Source organism: Liolophura sinensis, chromosome 4, assembly GCF_032854445.1.
Source record: "Liolophura sinensis isolate JHLJ2023 chromosome 4, CUHK_Ljap_v2, whole genome shotgun sequence".
Lineage (NCBI taxonomy): Eukaryota > Metazoa > Mollusca > Polyplacophora > Chitonida > Chitonidae > Liolophura > Liolophura sinensis.
Genome location: NC_088298.1, coordinates 8,982,262 through 9,004,040, shown reverse-complemented (window position 1 = coordinate 9,004,040; position 21,779 = coordinate 8,982,262). Strand labels below are relative to the sequence as shown.

Sequence of the window (21,779 nt, the reverse complement as noted above, 5' to 3'; positions counted from 1 at the left end):
TATATTTGTATTTATATCCAAGAACTTTGCCATATACACCGGACTGTTTCGGGCAGGCATGATAAGCACGTGTACGGGTGAAAATTTCGTCGTTTTGGAATGTTTTTTCAGGAATATGTTCAAAACATTTGAATGCAATAACAAAGCCTTTAACTCGATTGATAACTATAACCTCCATTCGTTTATTATTATTATTATGATTATTATTATAAACCATGTACAAAAATACGAAAATTACTTCCCCTTTCCATTTTCTCCATAATAAGACGATCCCATGGCATGTGAGTTTTGCAATTTTGAAAGGAAATGTGTCATTTTGCTATTTAGAGTCATTTTATGTCGTAGATAAAGGTTTATTGCTTTGGTATCCCTTCTCCCCTGCCATACATTGCACACGTGATACATCCGGGCACTTTCAAAATGGCTGCTTCCATGAACATGTGGTTGTTAACGACGCTTGAGTGTCTCTTCTGTATCTTCTGAACAATAACCCGTCGTATCCTCTACACTTGTGCCAATATAGTAAACATGAAGTAACAAGCACAGTATGTCTTCGGTAATCGTGCAAGTTGGACAGTGTGGGAACCAAATTGGCCATCATTTCTGGAGCAAAACCGTCCGGGACGAATGCGCTGAGAAATGGTGAGAGTGCAAATGTACATGTACAAATTTTAAGTAGAAAACCTGGGATAAAACCCCAGTGGCGTCACACCAGAGACTTTGTACTTGTCGCTGCCTCACCTAGCGCTCAGCACTTAAAGTTTAGAGAAAGGAATAAGGACTGGTTGGCCTGGTGTCTGTATAATCAAATGTGACTGGGTGGGGTTCGTGTCAATGTAATCTGACGGGGTGGGGTGCCATGTCTGGTGTTTTAATTCGGCATGATACGTCAGTGGGGGCAGCTCTTTGGCGACACGGACTCGCCCTGCCACAAGACACAGTAAATGACTGGTTTTCGTCATATATGACTGATATACTGATAAGTACAACATAAAACCCAAGCATGCATATACCTGTAGCTCCATGTACCTCTACACCTTCGCTAACAGTTTGTGGTAGGGCTACACAACGTTGTATTTGATTTTCTTGGAGTAGTGCCAGAGTTCTGCCAACTCCCACCTCAGACACTTTTCTTGCGACTCCTGCAAAAGTACAGACCAACACAAATATAAGGGCTACAATTTTGGTGGCCTCACCTTCATTTGTAGAGATTGCCAGGCTTAATGATCATCACCCAGGTTAAAACCAAACCTATCCGTCATGGTGGCCGTGGTCAACAATGTTGCCTCCTGTGTGTGGAGAGTTCCCACCAAAAGTTACCTGTTGGTCAAAAATCACCTGTGTGGTCAGAAGTTCAATTCGGCAAGATTCTAAAAGGGGACAAATACTATGAAAGTCACAAGTCGCATTACCATTATACTTACAGGTTGGTTTCGTTGTAACATACAGCAATGATTTTGGCTGTGTAGCTCTACCCAGTGGTGTTAGCAAAGGTGTAGTACATAGAACTTTCATACATACATAAATGCCCATGGCCGCGTAAGAATTCAGATTAAAGATGTCGAGATACCAAGCACAATAGAAAAAAAAATGGCTGTGTTTGTTTATGTTTTTACGTTTGTTTGGACTCTTCCTTGTAAAGGTTGTATGATTTCTTGTCTTTTGATGTCATATATCCAGCAAATTTGTGTTCATTATACCTTGATAATAGTTTGTACTGAACACATAGCATATGCAGTGTCCCAACAAAAGCTCAAAGACATCATTAATTATCAAACAACAAATATACACAACATATGTAAAACAATCATTTATTAAGCTGACTTAATTATGTGCAACGACACGACAGTAACCATGGACAAAAAACATCTCCTTGTGTCCATCTAGAGCACTTCAACCAGGGGTTTTGGAAACTTGCTGCTCAAACACCTACAAACACTGTATACATGTACAGTACAAATAGTGATAATAATAATTTAAATAAAAGAATAAGAAATAATTAGGTAAAAAGGAATAGCAAATAAATAAATGATAGAAAAAATGAAAGAAAAACAGAAAATAACAAAAATCTTTAAATGATTGATTCGACATTGCTATTATATGGTCTGATCAGAAAATTTTCAGAAGTGGTCCAGGTAGTGTGTACTATGTCACTCACTTGTTTTTAAACCTCAGGGAAAAAATACAATAACTGATGATCTGGGATAGAGCCATATACAAGATTTAGACCAACGGGTGTCTCAGTGTCTTTGAGGCACTTTATCTAGCTAAATTAACACGGGAGAGATATGGAAATTGAAATGAGACATCTTGAATTCAAATGTAGCTACATTTATGCAAAGAGCCCAGCTATGTCATCACAAAGATGACAAAAATATACAATATTTAATGCATTTCACACCTTTATGTCATTGTCAGAAAAGTGAAACAACTTTATTTGTTTTTTATTTATTTTTTTTTTTCAGAAGGGGGACGGGATGATTGTTGGCTATTCGATATGACAAACGATAGACAATGTTGGGTTGTAAATAAAGTTGAGATTCTCGATCAACAGTAACTGTATACATGCATTATTAAGAGCGATATGAACATTTTATGTTTCAGTAATGTGTACAAGTCCCAGGACGGATACCTGCGAGCAGTTTGTATTGACAGCGAGCCAAAAGTTGTGGGGAAAATTCAGAGGGGCTGTAAAGTCAGGTGGGGTTTAACATGGAGTTTCTGACACACAAATGTGTACAAAGTTGAGAGGGGCTGTAAAGTCAGGTGGGGGTTTAACATGGAGTTTCTGACACACAAATGTGTACAAAATTCAGAGGGGCTGTAAAGTCAGGTGGGGTTTAACATGGAGTTTCTGACACACAAATGTGTACAAAATTCAGAGGGGCTGTAAAGTCAAGTGGGGTTTAACATGGAGTTTCTGACACACAAATGTGTACAAAATTCAGAGGGGCTGTAAAGTCAGGTGGAGGTTTAACATGGAGTTTCTGACAAACAAATGTGTACAAAATTCAGAGGGGCTGTAAAGTCAGGTGGGGTTTAACATGGAGTTTCTGACACACAAATGTGTACAAAATTCAGAGGGGCTGTAAAGTCAGGTGGGGTTTAACATGGAGTTTCTGACACACAAATGTGTACAAAATTCAGAGGGGCTGTAAAGTCAGTGGAGTTTAACATGGAGTTTCTGACACACAAATGTGTAGAAAGGAAAACAATAGCAAAATTTGACAGTTCAGTGTGTGTAATACTTGTATTGAGTTACAACGGCAGAGTAAGGTCTCACTGTGTTCTGAGGAGTGGGACAGATGAGGCCATATCCAGTTGATTTGTGTTTCTTGTCTCCAGCACTTGTAAAAAGCTATCTGGCAATCAGGAAAACACAGCACAAGAGCATTTTACTACACACTGTTATCTCGTCCAGGGACTTCCTAGAAATCAGTTGTTGTAATTTTGCAAGAGACTCCACACTGATATACAGCCAGCAGTAAATAATAAAGAAAACATAAGCCCTTACAGACAGAATAATGTCCCAAATATATGTCACAATTCTTGTGTTTTTGAGTCTTAAGAATTTTTCTTGTGGACTTCCATTTGTCTGCAAAAGGTTTGCTCTAAAATAACCGCATCCTCAACCAAAGAGAGCACATGAGATGAAACATAAGCATTAATAAACTAAACACAGCCTGAGTTGCATAACTCTTGTCAGGACAAGTCACAGAGGGTATGGGTTCAGTCCCAGCCTTGTATTTGTGAAAGGAACTTTTAGATTCCTTGTCTCTGGCTCTAGGGACCTTGGTGACAATAAGCCCTTTGTGACGTTTGCATTGACTTGCCGTATGGTCGTTAAAGACCACATGTCTTCCACCAGTATGTATTTTCCCTTGTGTTAAAGCTCATCAGTTACTTGCCATAGGCTAGTGGTTTACTTCGGGCATTAGTTTTTTCCACCCATTTTCGCCACCATTCAAAGTGAAACGCAGTGATTTCTTGAGAATGGTGTAAAGCAGCAATCAGTTTCTATCAGTCAATGATTCTTTTTTTTTTTCTGTGACATTCCAGCTCTTGCTTGGCCAAGGCTTTACATCAGGAGTTGGGTCAGGTACCTGGTGGGATTGGTTTCCTCCAGGCACTCTGGTTTCCTCCATCCAGCTGCTTTTGATCTTGAGTACAGTGTTTACTGTTATAAGTAGTAGTCAAACAAAGTGACAAAGTGTTTGGTGAACAATTTTCATCTGCCTGGTATAATATAATGGCTGGGGGTGGGGGTGGGGGGGGGGGGGGGGATATAGTGATTAGCGTGTCTGTCTGTCTGTCCGTCCAAGGTCTGTTTGTAATAATTATGTCTTATGAAACTTGAAGGGCGTGGTGATGATTATATACAGATGTGCATGTACGGTATTTCAGATTGAAAATCGAAACTGAAAAATTCAAATTACTAGTGTATGAAGGCAGAACATTTTAGCAGGTGCTGTGCAGCAGGGCTATGCCATCTGATGGCTCTGATTTCAGAGATGTGGGTGGTCAGTTTTATAGGTGGAGGAAAACCAACGTACATGGGTAAACCATCAATCTTTTGTAAATTCCTGACAAACGTTCCCAAGTATGTGCGGTCACAATGAGTTCAAGTCCAGCTCATGCTGGCTTCCTCTCCGGCTGTAAGTGGGAAGGTCTGCCAGCAACCTGCGGATGGTCGTGGGTTTCCCCCCAGGCACTGCCCGGTTTCCTCCCACCATAATGCTGGCCCCCGTCGTATAAGTGAAATATTCTTGAGTACGGCGTAAAACATCAATCAAATAAATAAATAAATTCCCGTATACCAAATATGGGTGGAAGACAAGTGGTCTCTAATGCATGTTAAGCTGTCCAAATGCCCAGACGATAGTCAGACCACTTACCCTGATACTTCAACCTTTTTAACTGTCACTGCGATCGATATTTTGAAACATTCTGAGAGAGCTATGAGGTGTAGAGAAATTATTTGCGCGGTTTACTAAGGCTTGCATCTTTAGTGAGAGAAACAAATCATTTTTTAACATCAGTTTCATAATAATTCTGTGCATAAATTTCTCTGAAAAAAAAAAATGCTCCATTAGTTGAAAAGTTTAAGATTTACAGGATTGTCAACACAGCTCCTTTAACAATGAGATTGGGGGGGCTCTTCCAACAATCCAGCTACAACTGTATCCATTTTTAACCCAATCTCAGTTAATGCAAAAGTGTAAGTATTCTACACAAATATTTTGCAGGTACTGAGAATAACTAACCCTATAGCCTCAGACTCAGTGGCAGCAACCTACGGATGGTCGCGGATTTCCCCTCAGGCTCTGCCCAGTTTCTTCCCACCATAATGCTGGCAGCCATGGTTTAAGTAAAATATTCTTCAGTATAAATAAATAAATTAAAAATCAGCATGGATGATTTTATGATTTGAATTTTCAGAGATGCTAATGTTGTATGCGGGAAGCGAGGACGTGGCTCTAACTGGGCACTAGGTAATAGAGCAATGTTTTTTAGATGTACCTGTTTTATTAGTTTAGTTGTGTTTTAAAATAAGAAATGTGTAGTTTGCAGAATAGGAAAACTACTGTAACTGACCTAAAATTTTATACATGGCTGTTGGTTCTTTATCCTCATTTTTATGTTCCTCTTGATCTGAGAAATGTGATCATTTTAAGAAGGTAGGATGATATCCTACTGAAAAAGTTTCAACACCTAAGTAATATTTCATGACGGCCAATTAAGGAAAAGTGCGATGTAAGGATTGGGAAGACATACACCAGTCCATGCTCAAAGTATGGTACATTGGTGATGCAGATCACTGAAATTCTATTAACAATTCTTTACTGCTGACAGATGTGACAGAAATTCCATAAATGACCTAAAATTTCATTCACAAAAGTACATTTTTAGGGGCAAATGAATGTCACAAAATATTATTTTTGGGTCTGAAACTTACTATTTTCCAGTAGAATAACATTCCATGTTATAACATCAGGCAAACCTCAAAGCATCTTTGTAAAATCAATAGATCTCTCAGAATCAGGAAAAATGGTCAAGTTAGTCATGGACGAAATCTATGATCATGTAGGGTATTCTCCAGGTCCTGTATAGTGCAAGAATTTGTATGGTTAGCTGTGGTGGAGGTGTGCGGTTTTGGAGTATCCTCTATTTCTTTTTCTCCACAGGATACCATGGGTTACCTTCCAAGGGAGATAACCACGTGCTGGAAGATTCCATGGAGGCGCTACGGAAAGAAATAGAAAGGTTTGTTATCTGTGGATGTAGGTGCCATCCAGCTACAGCTTTTATGTTCGGATTTTTTAAATTCAAGTGAAAAACAAATTTTAAGCTCAGGATGAACAGTAAATGACCTGTGACCACGGTAAGATTACGTTTTATATCGTGCATGTACCAAACAAATTTTCGGTCATATGTCGATGATGAGTCAATAGGTGTGTGGCAAGGCAAGTCCATGCCTTCAGAGTGCTACCAGAAATGAAATATCATGTTGATGACACCAGGCATGACACCCCACCCACTCACATTGTACTGACACCAGACTGACCAGTCATGTTTCCTTACTCTAACCTTTCGGTGTTGAGTGCCAAGGAAGCCAGCAGCAAGTACCACGTTTGAAGTCATTGATATGGATTCGCCCGGGCTTGAGGCCAGGTCTCACCACTTATAATCCATTCCTCAAAACATTACGCCACCATTTACAGCAGATTTGGTCATTTCACAATATCTCTGTTAATCTGTCCAATAAAACCAGTTTGATTATTTCGTTTATTCCAGATGTGCTCATTTCTCCGGAACGATGATTTTTCACAGTCTCAGTGGAGGAACAGGTTCAGGTCTGAAATTTGGCAGATTTCTGTGACTTTTGTAAAGTAAACAAAACAACATTTTTTTGTACACTAAGAGTCTTTTTTAAGTCAACTCATACTGTCATTACTTCATATGAAATTAACTGTCTGGAAATATTTTGTAATCAACTCAAAATGACAAACAGTGACAAAATGTCCTTGAAAGTACTGGATTTTCAGTGTTGAGTAAGCCTCAGCCAGGCCCCGGTATGACAAAGTGATCTAAGACTTAAGGCAAAGTTTTAATCCTTAAATTTGGTTTGTTCCTTTCCGTTATTTTAGCTGAAATTTGTTGTTCAAGTAACTTACTCAGAACATATGTTGTCAAGCAATATTTTGTCCTTCAGAATGCAACAGAAATAACAATTTTAAAGTGATTTGAAATTTTTACCTAAGATTGCTTCATGGTTGTGGACCCTAAGATATTATCCATTAATCCCCACAGGCTTGTACATAAACTGATCAGTTAAAAGTGAAATACCATGAAAATTTGTGTTTGAATAATACTTCATCATTAATCTTGCAGACCCAACATTTATTTATTTGTTTATTTCTTTGATTGGTGTTTTATACGCCGTAATCAAGAATATTTCACTAATATAACAGCTGCCAGCATTATAGTGGATGAAACCGGACAGAGCTCGTGTGAAACCCACGACCATCCACAGGTGGCTGGCAGGCCTTCCCATGTACAACTGGAGAGGAAGCCAGCAATGAACTGGACTCTACTCACAGTGACCCCATCGGTGAGATGCTCCTTGCACTGGCACGCTAACCATCTCAGCCAAGGAGGATCTCAGAACCCAAAAGGTCTCTGTTAATCCACAGACTACATGTATAAGCCTCATTCACATTTCAGATTTGTCAAAATGTCACAAAATCTTGCAGTACAAAGGAGCTGGACGTTAATTTTCACTCAGTGATCTCAGCCAGTGGTGATCTGATTACTTCATTAAATATCCGTTTCATCTGAATTCTACCTTGCAAATTGTATTCCCATTCGTAGTAATTGTGAAATGTGGAAACTTAAAATACCAATATTCAAAATTTAACAGCTGTAGAAAAGCACTTGCAGCCTCAGACTTCAATTGTCTCATTCCACGAATGTGACCACGGCTGCTCTGTTGTGGCGAGTGTTGTAATATGGCTTGTTCAGATGAGATCGCACTTATGTTTTATCAGGCCTTGGTTCACGACTCTGCGAGGAAATCCGTGACGCATACCCCATGCAGTATTTACTGTCCTGTGCGGTAGCCCCCTGTACCAGCGGAGAGAGCCCCCTTCAGAATTACAACTCTGCATTCACACTCTCCTGGCTGCAGAGGTAAGAATGTTGTGGGAGAATTCTATGTTGTTGTTTTGCTGTGGTTAAAGAAATTTCCCAGTGTCTAGTTTGCAGATGTTCTCACTGTGTATGGAGTCTTGGTGAAAATAAGCAGTTGACTGTCCTTGTTTGCAGAAAATGCTTTTGCCTTCCATCAGCATGATATGCCTGACTGAATTACCCCCCTTGTCACATGAAGTATCTGGCCACAGACCCCCATTAGTTTTCCATAAGCGACAATGTTAACATTTAGCGCTGTAGCTCAGTCCCAAACATTCCATGTCCAATAAGCTTTGGTGCATACCTGGCCCAGCCTGTGAGAAAGAAGCCATAAAATCTTGACATAGGTTGACTGTCAAAATCTGGACCTTTCTATGCTGGCAGTTGGGAGGGGTGCCTAGCAACGCCAAGGGGACGTCACTTGCAGCCTCATCACCACCTATCTCCTTGTGTCCTCTCGCCCAGAATTTCAAACTTTCATCATTAAAACTCATACCTGTCCAAAGCTTAGACAATTTCCATCATTTTGATACCAAGCATGCACCTGTACACCAAAAACGGCAGGCTGGCAGCAAAAAAAGACTTTACATCCTAAAAAAACACAGAACTACAATCATCCCCACCGAAAAACGGAAGTTGTAATGGGGGTCTGTGTCCATCTAAATCACAGATTAGGCCATCAGCTGTTGAAACAAAATCCACTTTTCTTAATAAAAATATACAGGTAGATGCTAAAGCGGCAATCCCAAGGTTCAAGCCAGTATGTCCCGTCTGTGTTGATGTCACTTCCATTAACTGAATGGTGCCTTCATTCATAGAGATATAAACAACTTAATTAGAAAGTGTAAAACCTTCCAAGCCTTCAGTACATTGTATGTACACCACATACAATGTAGTTTGTACATGTAAATTTGCTAAATGTATTTGAACGGCCTTTGTAAAATTTTTAAAGGACTGCAAGACCAATGTTTTTCAAAACGTGAACAATTTATAGCGTTACGTAGAGCAGTTTTCAGCTTTACAGCTTTTCTGTCGCGTGACCTCCAAATATGGGGGATATTGCCCTTTTTTGTAAGGTGATAACAATTTGTGGCAAAAGTATATTTCGGTGCAATACAAAAGTCCAGATTTGTGATCCAGTCATCAAACTAAGTCAGGCAACATGTTTAGAATCTTCAAATTGAAATGTTTTATTTTCACCTGACATCACTTCCGCTTTATCAGCTAAAACCTGATTTGCTCACACATTGCGTTTTTCTTTTCTTTCCGCACGCTGGCTATGTGCACTAAATTTCAAGTCATTTTTCCATGGGTTTGCCAGTGGCAAAAATAATACAAATTAATGTTTTTATATCAACTCAATATGGCCGCCAGATCATGTGACTCAGGTAAACATGAGAAAAGGTTGAAGAATTACAGTAAGAAAGAACTCATGTATGTTAAGATTCAGGCATATTTACACTATTTTTTCTGATCTATGTTTACTTCTAAAAGCCTATTATCAGTTAAAGCCTGTTATTAAGTTTAATCCTAATTAATTTTAATTTTTAGCCTTCAGTCCAGACTTGAATCCAGCCTTCAATCCTGCCTTAACTTTTAATAGGCTTCGGAATAACTTGCACTTTATTTTGACAAAAAGTAGGAAAATAACTCAACGTAAAATCAATATTTTATTTGATTTTACAATATTTCAACATTTTTAGTCAACTTGAAATCTCACATTTGAAGTCACATTTGAAACTATGAACACCCGTACAACTATACATTACTATACATACATTTGGAGTGAGTGAGTGAGTGAGTGCTTGGGGTTTAACGTCGTTCTCAACAATTTTTCAGTCATAGGACGACGAAGGAATCTTTAGGGTGCATGTACGTGTAATATGCCTCCTTGTTGCAGGACGGATTTCCACCGCTCTTTTATTTAGTGCTGCCTCACTGAGACGCCTTACCGAAGGCAAGCAAGCAAGCCGCCCCGCCCGAGCCATTATACTGATACGGGTCAACCAGTCATTGCACTATCCCCTTCATGCTGAGTGCCAAGCGAGGAAGTTAGAACTTCCTCTTTTAAAGTCTTAGGTGTGACTCGATCAAGGATTGATCCTGGATCTACCGGTCCTGAAGCGGACGCTCTACCAACTTACATACATTTGGAAGGTAGAATAATATCCTTCTGGGAAAATGTAAATTTTATCACCATATGTAATGTCTTATGACATTTATTTGCCTCCAGAATTGCTCTAATGTTGTGGATTTTTGAGGTCATTTAGGGTATCGAGAAGATATGATAGTTAGTTAGAAGATATGATACTATAGAAGATAGTCCCACCAATATGATATGGGTGCCATACTATTTTTTGTAACCCTTAGAGCAAAATTGAAAACCAGCCAGATTCGTGGATCCGGTTTTGCTTGTTTAACAATGTCTCTGATTCTGATTGTCACTGGTTCCATTACAGTAAATTTTGTCCGTATCCGTCTGTCAGATTTTTGGGTCATGTTAAACAGCACGCCCCCACCACTCCCCCCCTCTCCCTCACCACCCACCCACCCGCCCATTTCCATGCATCCGTGCATTCATTGCCCCAAAATTTCGACTAACAGAGTGCATCTTTGGAGGCAAATAAATGTCATAAGATATTACTTTTAGAGCCGAAACTTAAATTTCTCTCCCTCCCTTTCCAAACATACCTAAGAACACCTTTCTAAAATAAACCAAACCGTCAGAATCTGGAAACATGAGCAGCGTATCCATGGATAAAATTTGGGTCATTTAGGGTATTTTGCATGACTATTAATCTCTGTGCGTATCAATACGGTAACTCCTCCACCCTCTGGCAGATAAGAGCAACTTTTCAGTGCAATTTATGTACATTTGTAATTAGATTATGGAGACAAAATTGCATCAGTTGGATTGGCCAATTTCAGGGCTTCACAAAAAGCCTTAAGTATATGCTTGAATAAACTCCTTGCGAAGGTGTAAAAAGGTTGAAGAATTACAGTATATACTTTGCGTGTGAAAGCATTCAGAACAAATCCAGTTGTCACGAAGGAAATCTGTTGTGTTATCACAGATATGCTGATGGTATTATACTACTGCGTAATGACGACATGCTGCAAAAGGTGAAAAAAAGATCGGAACAGGAGAGTGCTGGTTTTGAAGACTTAAACTCTGCTATAGCTGGCTCTCTTTGCGGGGTTGTTCTACCCACTGACACACTGAAGTCTAGGTAAGTGTCTGTACTCACTGCTGTATCCTACTTACTGTATTAAGTGTTTTTGACATCTACAATGAATAGTGTCACACAGAATTACCTCCCTTGAGGTCACTCTCTCATTTAAATGACCCCTTTTTTTAGGAGCACACTGTAGTTAGACAAGACTGATAAAAATGGGTAACGGCTAGTAAATGCTCAAATGTGGGATAGACAACTTGAGCGAAATCTGTCAAATAAGTATATTTAACCTAAGGTGACAAATATGCGACTTCATTTAAGTTCTCTCAACATTTCTGTGACTCAGTGGTTGATGTCATGTTTTTCTGCATTCTGAAGGCTGGAAATTATCACTGTCATGACATAACCTACGTACAGTATAGGCCTACTTCAATATAAATGAAGTCTAACTTCTCATAGTTAAACACCTCAAAAACTAATCTCATGTTATCTCAGGGCTAATGTTGTGTGACAAGGGAGGTCACTCAGCCCCCTATTGTCATGTAGTTAGCGGCGTTTACGATTATGCGGAAACACCACTGTCGCCAGCTTATGAAGACCAATCACGTAACAATAAAGGCGAATAACGTCGTACGATTGGCTTTACTAGACATGGCAACGCCCGTGTTTATGTATAATCGTAATGTCCTCTAGTCAATAAGGTGTAAACAGCGACCAACTAGTTGTGTATGAAAGTCGAATGTTTTGTCTGTCGGTTGTCTGTCAAATGTTGTTTTTATAAATCATTAGCATTAAATCGGCACTTTTTAATAATATTTTAATATTAAGCAAATATTTGCGGCAATTATACCCTTATATATGCATTTATTATATACCAATGGCCGATACCCATGTAATGGAGACGCATGCTGTATTTTTCCATACAGGATGGTTCGTATATGCATCCTTTATAAACACGGACAACTTCCCGTGTTTACATTTAAGGCACCCTCTACCGAGGAAATCCCCAAATTAACATCGGAATTTGGCATGACGTAGCTATACAACAACAACATTAAATGGTGAAGAAAACACATCTAATGTCTTCATTTTAACACAAACAATGACAAGCTCCACAGCCTGGGGGGAAGTTATGTAACTTTCACGACCAAACTTGCCCAGTCTTCACCCCCAATCCCAATCCCAACTTCACCCAATCATCGGTACACGTAAACGTGACAAACAAATGGAACTTGGTTCACAACGCAACCCGACGGTTGACTGATCTTCTATACATTTCGTCCCTAAGCCCGCCAAACACAAAGCCCCGCGGATAAATATTCTTAAGCTGATAAATCCCTTTCAGTCAACAACCAGCTATCGTCCACTCCGTGTTGGTGAATTGTTTGTGAAATTAATGCCAAATTTACTGTTTCTATGAACACTGTCGGCATACGTCCTTCGTTTTCCCATCTACTGACGTAAACAGTGAAAGAGCAAGTTATATCTAGCCCTCGCACACTTCCGGCAGTCGTCCGAAGCTTCATAATTATTTGTTCCAGTTACCATCAATGTTCAGTGCTCGCTTTGGAGCACTGAATTTTCACTGCAGTGCTGCCACAGCAACCAGACACCATCAGCGGTTATGCACGGCTGCACAGGAATCATTTTTTCAATAAATCAAGCTTTTGTATCGCTGTTGCAGATCCAAACTTAAAGTCCAGTCGTTATCATGTAGGAGTCCGTATGAGAGAAGGTCTGCCACCAACATGCGGATGGTCGTGGGTTTCCACCAGGCTCTGGTTTCCTCCCACCTTAATGCTGGTCGCCATCGTATAAGTGAAGTATTCTTTAGCACACCAATCAAATAAATAAATAAATAATGTAGGAGTCCATTTCAAAAAAGATCAGACGTTATTAAAACTATATAGCGTGTTGAAACTTTGCCCGCATAACCTATGTTTCTTTCATGTGAGGACAGAGTGTAAATCCCGTGGCGTAGGGATTTATCAGCGTTTTTGTGAAGTGAAAACCTTGTAATAGTTTAAGCTTATGTGTGCTTACTATATCGACTTATTTTAAGTAGTTTGCAGTCGAGAGTAATGAAACAGAAAATTTAAAGAACGTGGTCATATTCGAGCCGCTAAGATTGTACTCATTACTGTGGGCGTTTTGAAAATTTAGTACGCAAAAAATGAAGGTATATGATAAATAGATTATCAAAAGAGTGTGTGTCACGTGATTTTGTATTAGCTGTCGTTGTCCGAGGTCGGCCTGTCGGATTAGCCTCGCTCGATACGAAAGGGCGACCTCAAACAGCTTTAGCTGATACATCTTTGGAGATCACACACTTATTATAATCTAATTCCTGTGTGTACCCTAATTCCTCAACCTTTTTTGCATATGAGAGCAACTTTCAGAGCAATTTATGCATCTTTTTAATTTGATTTTGGAGAACAGACTATATTGGTTGGATTGGCCAGTTTCAGGGCTTCACAAAAAGTATAATTTTATCAGTCAAAACAGAAAAATGCCATCAGAATGTGCTTGAATAAAGACGTTACAAACATGCAATAGAGCTGAAGAATTCGAGTATGGTTACATTATGGCACATCAAATAGAAAGATGAGCAATTAATGCTGAAGTTATGAATTATTACGTAATTCATTGTATTACATGTATTATAGAATGCGTGGTTAAAGAGAGCCATTAATTTCCGTAAACCTTCAGAATTTTCATTTAATCATAACATAAGGACCAAAAGAACAGAACAGTCATGCAGCCATTTTGGTTTGTTGCTGTGGTTACAGTGGGTACAGCTTGGGGATGGAACCCTGGGAAATGGTGCGCTCGCTCTGTCCGATGCCCAGTCTGAAGTTTATGAACCTCTCCCATGCGTCCAGGAGGTTGGTGCATGTATGGTTACAAGGGGAAGAAATATGAAAGTTAAATATGCAATGGTTTCAATTTTTGTTAAAAAAATTTGTCCACAGCCTCCCTCATTCTGGACAGGATTCTGGAAGTGTTTTTTTTTTTTTTTTTTGTTTAGAAAATAATTCCTGTATAAAAGTACCAGTATTGTATGTTTAAGATAAATATTTACAATTTTTTTGAGAAAATAATTCTTAAATTGGACTACTTTTAAATTAAATCTTGAAAACATAGTTTTTTGCAGAAAATAATTCTTAAATTGAAATACTTTCATGAAGAAATCTTAATGTTCTTTTTTTTTCTTTTTGAGAATATAACTTGAAGTACTTATTTTAAAAAAGGCTTTGCATTTGCGATATGCGGAAAATGTTCAACACTTAAAACTTTGCCGGTGGCCGAGGGGGTTAGGATGCCAGCATCATGAATGACCCAGGAGCCTCCCACCAATGCGGTCAATGTTCGTTCAAGTCCAGCTCATGCTTGCTTCCTCTCCAGCCATACGTGGGACGGTCTTCCAGCAACCTGCGGATGGTCGTGAGTACCCCCCTCCCCACCCCTACCCCTCCACTTCGGCCTCTGCCCGGTTTCTTTCCACCACAGATAATGCTCGCCGCCATCATATAAGTGAAATATTCTTGAGTATGGCGTAAAACACCAATCAAATCAATAAAATGAATGAAACTTTGTCGTAATATTGTAGAGTGGTCTTGGCATTCATGATTACAAAGCTATAACAGATAAATGAACAACGGCTAGCTAGTTTGATTTCATCATATTTGAGTATCCAAGGGAGACAATCCATGGAGTTTATAACAAATGATTCCTGGCCTAGCATACATAAGCTAAAAATGTGTCCACATACATGTATACAACATAACTGAAAAATATAACACAGTGATCACTACGTATTTACTCTGATAACTTTCAGTTTCGGATCAAAAATTTTTGAAGTTCACCTTTAATTGTCAACACTGGACAAAAAAGAAAGTACCCTAATTCGTCAACTTTTTTCGCATATGAAAGAGCAACTATCAGTGGAGTTTTTTGCTCATATCAAATTTGATTTTGGAGACAAATCTACATTGGTTGACCAGTTTGAAGGTTTCACACAAAATATAAGGCACACCAATAAGGCCTGCCAAATATGTTTAAATAAACACCTTGCAAACATACCTGAAGGTTGAAGAATTACAAGAATCACTGTATACGTACTTGTCAAAACTCATTCAGTATCATTTTCTACACTTTAAACCAATGCGGTCGCTGTGAGTTCAAGTCCAGCTCATGCTGGTATCCTCTCCGGCCGCACGTGGGAAGGTCTGTCGCAACCTGCGGATGGTTGTGGGTTTCCCCCGGGCTCTGCCCGGTTTCCTCCCTCCATAATGCAGGGTGCCATTGTAAGTGAAATATTTTTGAGGTCGGCGTAAAACAACAATTAAACAAACACTTCAAAACAGCTGTTGTCTTCTTGTGCAATCAGTTGCTACACTTTAATCTTGTTTTGTTTGTTTCTATTTTGGTTCCTTCATTTACAAGAAATATTTTTGGAATATTTGTATTTTATACATTTTTGCCTTTTGTTTTAATAGTAAATTGTCTTGGGAAGGATTGGTTTCCAGCATTTCTCAAGGTCACAGAAGACGAGACAGTCAAGGTCAAATTGTATCCTTTTCATTATCTATAGTTTAATATCAATACGAAAAACATGATAATTCAAGAAATTGCATCATAAATGACTTGGGTAAACACCACATTTGAAACAAATTGTTAAAGGAGAACAATTTAACATTGATGAATGCATCGAATGCCTAAAACTATATCGAAGAGTACTTTATATTCAGTTTTAAACTGTTTAAAATGGAAAGTGGGGTTGCATGGGGAGGCTTCAGTCACTACAGCCTGCCCTCTCACCACCACAATCCGATTTCATACCCTGTGATTGTAAGTTTTCGGTTTACACGCAGTTTGAGTCATCATCTGCTGGCAGTTGGCAAATTAGGATTTGCGGTGAGCTAAGTTCTGTTATAACTTTGTACATGAAGAGCTCTGCATGCATATTAATGGAAATTTGACATGCCACTCCACGTGTGCAAAGATACTGGGTGGTCACGCTCATTAATCTGCAGGGAGTTTTCTCCCCGATTCCCTATTATCATAAAATGACCAAAGTGCACCTTTTGTGAAGTACGCCTTTATGTACTTAATTCATTATGATTAAAACTGAGGGAAACATGAACTGTTGGTGGCAGGAGCATAGACTGACAGCTCAGTGAAGCATGAGGTTGTTTATTACAGTCAGGAAGTGTCCACAAAATCCCCTGACCACCTCCGATGCTCTCCCGTGGCGCCCAGTTAGTAAGATCCACAATCAACGCAATGAATCATGGGATACTATTTCCAAGTCCAAGGGCGAAACTTGAAGTCATTTACCGTACATACATACACAGATGTCGCGACTCATATTTGTCCATTTCTGTATGGCTATAACGCCAACTGTTTTCCAAAGAGAGTTTAATTTTTGGTTGACACATATGTCCATTTGCGCGGTTTCAAAAACAAATGCATTTGTTGGGGCGTATGCTGCGTTCACCTGAACTCTTGTTGGTGCATAGGTACAGATGTGATGTGTCGCGCCTCCCATTGTCCATTTTTATACGCTCGCTGACAATAGATGGAGCAGATTATGGTGTTGTAATTTTGTCCATCTATTCGTCTGTATTTATGTCCGGGCAGAAATATTCTTGAGTACGTCGTAAAACACTAATCAAATAAATAAATAAATCATATTGTTTTCCATATGCAGTTTGCTTTTACATAGATACAAATGTGATGATGTTTTATCAAAACTTTTCACGTTACTCTTTAATACTAAAACCTATCGTCAGTTTATGAAATCTTAACAGCTGATCAGGTTAGGACTTTGAGCACCTTGTTGGTTGCTAGGGGTGACGCAACAAGTACTTTTTTTAGGAACTTGAAAACGACGGAGGAGAAAATAAAGTCTGCGTACAATGTTGTGAATTGGAATCCATTTCCTGTAGATGTCTGGACAGGTATGAGTGCTTTTCAGTTGTTGTGTTTTTGTTTTTTTCTTTTTTTAATGTGAACAAAATTAAAGTACGACGGCTTCAGTAGGGAAGTATAAGCGTGTTTGTGTAAATTCTTTCTGGTCCTTACTGGTAGACGGCTGCTACACGAATGTCTTTTTCGGGGCATAGATGTAAGGATCGTGCAGCTAACCTACACCACATGTTGTTCTGATAGAAATCGTCTTAAATGTGAAAGAAGTGTGACGGAAGACTTAAAAGACGGTTATTCGCTAGCCATTTCACATACTCATTGAAAAGAGTGAATGTTGATTGTGTCAAATGCAGGACCTGTAGTAGGCCTGTGTGTGCCGAAAAAAAGACGGAGACAGGATTTCATCTTTCAAAGTACCGGTAATCGTACTGTTTGCTGGGACAGTACCAGCAGTTACAAACATGTTCTCAGCCCGTCTACATTTTTTACATCTTGACATTCATCACAACACCGAGCCCATCCTAGCCTCTTACAAGCATTTGAAATGGGGAAAAAAAGTCAATCGTTAAAAAACCAGCAGTGTTTCTCGGTTCCTGCTTCTCTTCCCAAGCTGGCGAGGCTCACTGAGGCCTGTCACTGATTGACTAAAGGCAATCCCCTACTCTCCACAGAGAGTTTACTACTTAAGAAACAGCCCCCACAATGCACTGGTATACAGTTTGTGAAAATGCGTCTGTAATTATTGAGAAGGTATGGTATCGGTATGTTAAGAAATGCACAGTAGGCCTACACGCAGTGCCATAAAATCTAAAGCAGGGGACACAATGGATGGATTTTTTCGCTTGTGCAGGTGTATTTTGGGAATTTTTTGGAAAAGTAAAGATATGACGGTGGTTTTCATTAGATGAACTAACCAATGGAGTAAAAAGAAACTAAATAATCCTGCTAAAATTATATGTACACTGTCTAGAAAGAGCAGGAGGAGCCTCTGCCCGGTTTGCTACAACCATAATGCTGGCCGCCATATCGTTGAGTGTGGCGTAAAACTCTAAAAATAAAGAAATAAACTATAGGTTTCATAGACTTCAAGAATGCTTGCGTACTTAAAGCATATTATATAGTGATAGTATGAAGGTAAATTCTTTCAGTGCAATTCCTTTTCAGATCCTGCCCAGTGTGAACTCGAACATAGCGTTATGTAACAAAAAGTGAACTGAATTTTTGTTGTTGTTGTTGTTATGGTTGTGATTTTGTTTTTCAATGTTTACCTCTGTGTTGTTTTCTCAGCCAAAGATTTTCCACCAGGACCTAGAGGTTCCTCCTCCGTTACCATAGCAGCGAACTCGGGATGTATCATGGAATTCCTGGACACTGTTTCGCACAAAGCTCAGAGGATGTTCCGAGAGAAAGCCTATCTTCACTGGTACCACAGATATGGGTCTAGTGAGGTGAGGTATATGGTACCCTGGCCAAATGTAGCTTTTAGTAATTTAAAGTTGGGTGGGGGTGGGAGTTGGGGGCGGAGATTTGGTGCTAGTCAGGGAAGATAGTGCCGAGGCCAAGTGTAACTTTTAGCCATCGACAGTGATGTTGGTTGATGGGTGGGGAGATTTCTACGTTCGCTTTTCATCACTGCCACCACTAGTAAATTTTGTACGTCAATCTTCAAGAATGCTGAGGTCACTGAGGTCAGGGTATTGAGGGAGGGAGCGATAGCAGAAAAAGCGAAAATACTCAGCATTTGTGTTTGTTCATTCAGTGGTAAATGACCTAAAATTTAAATTAAATAAATAGGCAAATAAATGTCATAAAGTATTACTTTTGGTGTTAAAACTCACGTTTCCAAGGATATCATTCTACATGGAAAAACAAACTCTGAATAGGTCAAAATAAGCAATTTTGTCATGGGTGAAAATCATTTACCGTAATACATATACAGCCTTCTTTGTGTAAATTATTCTGCTGGTAAAAACGATAAATAGGAGTCCTCGGTGGCCAAGGGGGTTAGCATGCCAGCAGCGGAATGACCCAGGAGCCTTTCAGCAATACATTCACTGTGAGTACAAGTCCAGCTCATGCTGGCTTACTCCCCAGTTGTACGTAGGAAGGTCTGACAACAAGCTGCGGATGGTCGTGGGTTTCCTCCGGGCTCTGTACAGGTTTCCTCCCTCCATAATGCTGGCTGTCATCTTATAAGTGAAATATTCTTGAGTGTGGCATTAGACACTAATCAAATAAATAAATAAATAAAAACACTAAATAAAATTGATGTGGCCTTAATAATAATGTTGGTTAGTGCATTTTAAGTTTTTGTCGAGCTCTGAAAGCTGGATGTCAGTTAACGCATGATAGGCAGCTTTTATGAGAATACAACTTTTTATTTTTTCACACACAAACCCAGCTTCAAATATTTTGCGTTTTTATTTTCAGGCTGATTTTACAGAGGCTTTCGAGACACTGGCAAGGATATATGGAGATTATCAAGAAGCGATGCGATAACGGATAGAAAACCTCGAGTTCCTATGTTTGCAGAAGATAGATGTCAGTTCTGATAACATTCAAGAAAATGCCTTACCTGCAACTTATCTACTTTTCATATTCCTTAAAAAATTACTTAATGTTGCCCATCTTTGTTAATTACAAACTACAAACAATTCAGTCTGCCGGCCGTACGTGGAAAGGTCTGGCAGCAACCTGTGGATGGTCGTGGGTTTTTCCTCCCACCATAATGCAGGCCGCCGTGGTATAAGAGAAGTATTCTTGAGTACCGCGTAAAACACCAATCAAATAAATAAATAAATAATTCAGTGTGCTTTTTTGTCCCTCACTCATCTGACACTGCCTGGCATTATTTCCATACTGTGGATAGCCGGATATTTGCTGTTTTATAAACAGAGATAAACATATCATGTAAATGACATGGAAGTTGAAACGGCTAGTATCTGCTTCATGGCCTCACACTTAAGCATAAGTTCACTTCTACGACGGTGGCCATCATTATGAAGGAAGGAAACCCTTGACCACAATTCTCAGCAATCGTTAATGAGAGGCTAATAGGCAATTGTGCTGCGCTAGTGTATTGTATGGCATTTGTTTGTTTTTTATTTCATCCATTTTGTTCAGTTTGTTGTCCACCCATATTATGCCACAGTCTGCCTCAATTTTTTCCTTTATGTCTTAATATCCAGTTTAGCATGTTTCATAACGTAAAAAAAAAATACTTTTCGACTTTCTTCTTGAGACGTGAAAATGGTTTTAAACTGTTTCCTGGGGCATCATTTCCAACATTACGTTTATCATGTCATGCCAGAGTCCTTATTTAAGGCAGTCACCATGCCGCCATTTTTATTTTCAGTGGTACAGACTTCACACACCAGTTCTTAGGCCGTTCGTCTGTGCCGTAATGACCTGACAACCTGGGAGTACGATCTTCTAATTCTAACCCATTAATTAATCAACCATTCAGACCATTGCCTAAATAACTGACATTCCTTCCTGTCTCACTACAAGTGTACTACGATATTTCTTCTAAATTTTGGGACACCTGGTCTACTCATTTTAGGCAATATATATATAATTCTAGCAGGAATATTGCGTTTCTTTTTTTCTCACATGGTTAGACCATCTAATGAACAACATACTCATATCTTTACGTTTTCAAAAGGCTGGCAAATAAGTGTAATATTCTACTTTCAACACTATTAATATCTGTCCCAACTTTTAGAAGAATTCGTTATTACTGCTAGATAGTATACAACATGCTTCTAATAGGGTGGCACTAACTGCCGAACACAAACTGGGTATTACTTCGCTTTGCATTAATGTTTTTTTTTTTTGTTTTTTTTTTGTTGGGAAGAATGAAACACGAACACTTCTTCCTGAAGAAAACAGACTGGCCTTATCAGTATACTTAAGAGAAACCATATTCCTGTGACCATTACATGTATCATCAATCAATCTTTGAATCAGGTATTCAGTTTAGTAAGAGAATCGGATTTACTTCCCTGCCAGGTTTTTGACGTTCTTTACAAGTATGTATCAGTCGTAAACCGATCTGACTAGTGTTTAATGTCCTGATCGAGAACTTTTCACTTAGTCGAGAGTCAGGCTAAAGGTGAAGGAAACCGGAATGTTTGGAGAAAACCACTACATTTCGTCAGAAACACCAAAACCTCCTGACTAAATCCTTAGACAAACAAGCATGAGCTGGGTCTCAACCTACGACCCCGTTGGTTGGAGAAAACAGACATCATAATATTCATCTTTATGGATGGGTAATATAGTTGATCATGTATGTGTGAAGACACCTGGCAATTGGAAACAAATCACCCGTTGTCCAGAGAAGTAAAAGAACACACCATTACGCAAAATGCGTAGTCAAAAAGTGGCAATCCACAAAGCAACGTGTCAAATAAAGATCAGCCAACTAAAGGCGTGAATATGCTTGAGAGTAGACTACTAGAGAATGAGTACAAGCACAGT

At 39.2% G+C, this 21,779-nt stretch overlaps 1 protein-coding gene across 2 annotated transcripts; it reads left to right on the top strand.

Annotated features, from left to right (window-relative positions):
• Positions 1 to 437: 437 nt before the first annotated feature.
• On the top strand, positions 438 to 21,083 carry LOC135464696 (tubulin delta chain-like). Of its 2 annotated transcripts, XM_064742197.1 has the most exons (13): positions 438 to 642; positions 2,605 to 2,700; positions 5,440 to 5,492; positions 6,186 to 6,264; positions 6,796 to 6,854; positions 8,049 to 8,190; positions 11,265 to 11,420; positions 14,156 to 14,251; positions 15,866 to 15,938; positions 17,188 to 17,329; positions 18,585 to 18,745; positions 19,728 to 19,838; positions 20,653 to 21,083. In XM_064742197.1, the coding sequence occupies exons 1-12, from the start codon at positions 548 to 550 to the stop codon at positions 19,794 to 19,796; spliced, it is 1,221 nt and encodes a 406-aa protein (XP_064598267.1). In that variant the 5' UTR covers positions 438 to 547; the 3' UTR covers positions 19,797 to 19,838; positions 20,653 to 21,083. The 2 variants fall into 2 exon arrangements, with proteins under 2 accessions (XP_064598267.1, XP_064598266.1); XM_064742196.1 differs by lacking the exon at positions 20,653 to 21,083 and having other exon boundaries at positions 19,728 to 20,094.
• The last annotated feature ends 696 nt before the right edge of the window (positions 21,084 to 21,779 follow it).